The 4,403-nt window shown below is 46.9% G+C and overlaps 1 protein-coding gene across 1 annotated transcript; it reads right to left on the bottom strand.

Moving 5' to 3' along the window:
* Positions 1-3,111: 3,111 nt before the first annotated feature.
* Positions 3,112-3,681, bottom strand: LOC104914760 (nucleolar protein 6). Its single transcript, XM_031557222.1, has 2 exons — positions 3,386-3,681; positions 3,112-3,225 (listed from the first exon to the last, which is right to left on the bottom strand). The coding sequence occupies exons 1-2, from the start codon at positions 3,641-3,643 to the stop codon at positions 3,112-3,114; spliced, it is 372 nt and encodes a 123-aa protein (XP_031413082.1). The 5' UTR covers positions 3,644-3,681.
* Positions 3,682-4,403: the final 722 nt, after the last annotated feature.

Below are 4,403 nucleotides of genomic sequence, written 5' to 3'. Positions count from 1 at the left end.
ATATAATGTATTTCCTCCTTCAGACTAATATAATCTATTTTCTCCTTCAGACTATGGTTGCAGCTCAGCTTACCACAGACCAGACTCCTATTCTGGAGCAGAAGAGCTGGCAGCTACAGAGGATCTAACAAGAGGAGCTGAAATGGCTGCAGCTCCCTTGATTGACAACAGCACCTCTGACTCACAGGCACAGAAGATGCCTCTTTATCCTCAGCAGTTTAACTAGGCATGAAGCATTATAGTTCAAATACTCTTTTTCTTTAAAATAACTTTTCAGATATATGGGTACAGATAGCAGAGGGAAGGTGGAATACATCTGCCCATTCTTCCAGGTCACTCTCCTACAGACAAGCTCACAGATGAAGAGTGAGGAAGCTTTCTGGGTTTTGTCATTTGATTCACTTCACAAAGTCAGTTTGCAGATCACTTCTCTTCCCAATCAAGCAGCTCAACAAAAGAGCAAGTAACCTCATCTCATAGTGCGATTCAGTGATTTTACCATGGCAGCAGCACAAGTCTGTGGTAGAGCCAGAAATTGATCCTAATTACGCCCAAGCTCAGTCTCCCAAAAGACGTCTTTCTCCCTCACACCTTTTATCTCTTCTCAGGAACTGGTAACTCAACCTCAGCCAAAAGAAGATCCTACAAATACCAGGGTTCAGAACACCCTGCTGACATCCTAAATAGAAGAAAATAAGCCTGTGAAGCCCAAAGTATCACTATCATGGCCAGACACCGGGCAACAGCATCATCAACTGGAAACACTACATCGGGTATGTTCACTTACCAGCAAGTCCAAAACCTCTTTTCTTCCCTCACTATCATCACTCATACATCCATTTTCTAAAGTACAGGGAGTGTTGCAGGTAAACTCACCCTTTAAAAGGCATCAGGAGCCAGCAGGTTTGTTTCCTTCAGTAATAAGTAACAATGCAAGGAACAGAAAGCTACTAGCACGGGCTTCCCCTCAAGGGGCTGCTCAGAGACACCCACCCCTGCCCTAGGATCAGGACTAAAATAGATATCCAAAGCCCATAATGATACACAAGGGTGGTCAAAGCGTTACAGCTAGCCATAATGCTAATTCCAGATGATAAAGACAAGCAATGGGAGGAACCAGGCAAGTCTCAGCGGAAAGCAGCATATGGGTGAATAAGTCCCCTCTCTGCTGCTTCCTATTTTAATTATTGTGGGAAACATCACTACTGAGTCTGCAACCCACCCCTGTGACCTCGGTCCTGACCTATCCAACCCTGACCTTTCTTGAGGCCTTGTACTGAGTCTTCAGCTTAAGTACAAGCTGTCTCCCACAGGACAAATCAACTGCAAATTGAGGCCCTTCTTCCCAGATATCCAGAGCACAAGAAGATCCCATCACCACCTTGCATGGGAGCAAAATGGCAGGTAGCTGCAAATTCACACCAAAGGCAGCCAATAATCACCACATAACACAACATCCTGGATCCCTTTCAATCTGGAATTTGTCTGGCCATGAATCAGAAAGGAAGAGTAGTTACCGGCCATTCTGCCCGTTATCATCTTCCTCTTCCTCCATCCCACAGAGGCCTCCCAACAGAAGGGGATGTAATGGTTACTTGGCTATGGGAAGGTGCAAAATCTGTATGCAAGGCCCATGCACATGCCTTGCTCCATGCAGCTCTTCACTAGAAAGCAGCATATCTCTCAGATGCAAGGAATGAATCTGTACCGTGAGGCAAGCCCCCTGCCTCTTTCCTCATCCCTCTTTGCCAAAATACCCTCATCCCTCCTGAGCAATATCAGGTTCAGCTTCTCAGCATCCAAGCATATGGCAGGAATTATAAGAAAAAAATGTATGTGGAAGGAAGGAGGATGCAACACCAAGCACTACTACATGTGAGAGTCTCCTCCTACCTGCATCAACCTTCCTCATATCATTCTCATAACCCTCTGAGGAAAATGCCAACTGCAACAGCACCACGCCCAGGAGAGGAGATACAACAATCACAGTATTCACATTCCTGACCAGCACATGCCACTCTTAAACATGAACAGTGCTGCCAAAACAGCAGCACTTGGCACTGCAGCCCTTCACACCTCAGATCCTCCAGCCCAGATCTCAGCTCAGTTGCACTGCTCTGCGGCTTTATAGGCAGCCTCAAGCAAAATCAAGGGTTCTCACAGTGCTAGATGCTGCACTGAAAAATACTGTTTTGGCACATACTGCAGTGTATGCTGCAGATCTAAAAGCAGGGGATAGGTGTCTCAGAACATGTGTTTTATGGAGGAACCTGGTACACTAAAACCACTGTTTGCGAGATGACTGAGCTCGTCATGAACAGGCTACAAAGCCAACACTGAAAGCATCCACATCACAAATCAGAATAAAACCAGAAATAAAGCATTTGTCCCATGGGCAGAGACAGAAATGGTGCTCCTGTTTAGCAGAAGAGAGCACCAACACAGACCAGAGAATTTTGCTCATGGTCCTGAGAGACAATGAAAGAAACTCTATTTCCACATTTCAACTTGATCTCTACGTAGCAAAGATGCAATGACTTGGATTTTAATTCTGCTGAAGGACCATAGTTCAGCTACACAGGGGACCACACAGAGTTGAGCACTCACTTCTCAGCCAGGTATTTCATGCATCTTTTTTTTTAAACCAGTTTAGGTAAACAGCTTGTTTCCTCTAGCCTTCTCTAACCTTTTTCAAACAAGTAGAAAACTCCACATTCCTTTCAAGAGTTTCTAATTGAAGCTGCTTCACTGCAAAAGCTCACTGTCAAGACAACAAGGTCATCCAAAACTAGATACTATCAGAAGTCCTGCAACAGCATTTGCCACTGAGCTCAGTTCAGATTAAACTAGAAGTGCTGGGGAGAGGTTTCTCATGCTCTACAGAGGGCAAGCGGGGAGCCAGGATGAGCTGTTCTTCCACTGCAGGAGATGTGGAGAGAGAAAGGATTTATAAAATTGCAACTGGGCAGAAGTTTTGGAGCTCAGGTTGCGCACACACAACTGCACATGGGGTCAGGACTGGTTGGGCAGCCTCCAGCTTCCATCTGGATGGCTGGAACTCCTCCATGACCAGCTCCTCTCCCAGTCTGCTTTGCCAGAATCTGGAATCCCTCACGTTGTGCCCCAAGGGATTACCTTCACATCCTGGCTGCTGAGCGGGTCCATGAGCTGCTCCTCAAGGGCCCGGACAGACTCTGAGGCCAACACAAGAAGGCGCTGCAGGATCTGTGGAGGAAAGAGAGCTGAAGGGTGAAACTCATGACGCCTTGGACGTAGCAGGAATCCCACTTACCTACTGGGCCAGGGGAGCTCACCAGCACTGGGCGTTTAGAAATGCCCCCAGGCAGCAGGCACTGCAGTGCACAGACAGGGGGACCCAGCTCACCTGCGCTGATGGTCGCTCCTGGGTCCATATTGAGTTCCATTTGTCTTTGGGGGTGGCAATGAACATGACAGGAAGGTGAGAGCGAGCAGCCACAAACTTGTTCTTGATCTCTGTGCAGTCAGCATCTAGAAAGGGCAGGTAGATAGGTGAGATGCTCCACTGACAGGTGTCAAGACCAGCAGTAGAAACTACCTTTTGCCCATTCCCACTGAGCCTCGGCTGAAGCATGGCCTTGGCACTGCTCTGCTGTGTGGCCATATGAAGCTGGATGATGCTGGAGCAAAGACTGACTGCTGGATTTGCTAGTAAAGCAGCCAGTAGCACCTATAAAATGCTGAAGGACATACCTCTGCAGCATAACAGCAATACCAGCAAACGCTGCAAGCGTCTGAGAGAGAAGCTAGGAAATTATTGCTCTGGGGCTTGCTCTGCTGTCTACAAATATCTAAAGGGAGATGGGAGGCAAATGGATGAGGCCAGGCTCTTCTCAGTGGTATGCAGCAATAAGACAAGGAGCAACGGCCTTAAACTTGAACATAGGAAGTTCCATGCCAACATGCAGTAGAAATTCTTTACAGTAAGGGTACTGGATCAGGTTGCTCAGAGAGGCTGTGGAGTCCCCTTCTGTGAAGTTATTCAAGGCCCCGTCTGGATGTCTAACTGCATAACCTCATGTAGGATACCTGCTTTAGCAGTGGGTTAGGACTCAGTGATCTCAAGGTCCCCTCCAACCTCTGTAATTCTGTGCTCTTGCATTTCACTCTGCATTTGCTAACAAAGAATTTTGGTAGCTGGATGCAAAACTCAGTGAATCTTTGCTCTGAGGCAAAGATTCTCATTCAGGAACTTTTGCATGGGTGCAGGCATAGACCAAGGTGCAGTCACTGGGACTAGCACGGGCTGCGAACTCAGACTATAATCTAATGAACTAGTTCACACCTAAATAATCTTCTATTTTGCTTTTAAGTGGAAAAAACAGCTCTTTGGTCAAGAAGACTTCCCACTTTGTTCACTAACA

This window comes from Meleagris gallopavo, chromosome Z (genome assembly GCF_000146605.3).
Source record: "Meleagris gallopavo isolate NT-WF06-2002-E0010 breed Aviagen turkey brand Nicholas breeding stock chromosome Z, Turkey_5.1, whole genome shotgun sequence".
Lineage (NCBI taxonomy): Eukaryota > Metazoa > Chordata > Aves > Galliformes > Phasianidae > Meleagris > Meleagris gallopavo.
This window is presented reverse-complemented; position numbering and strand designations above follow the sequence as displayed.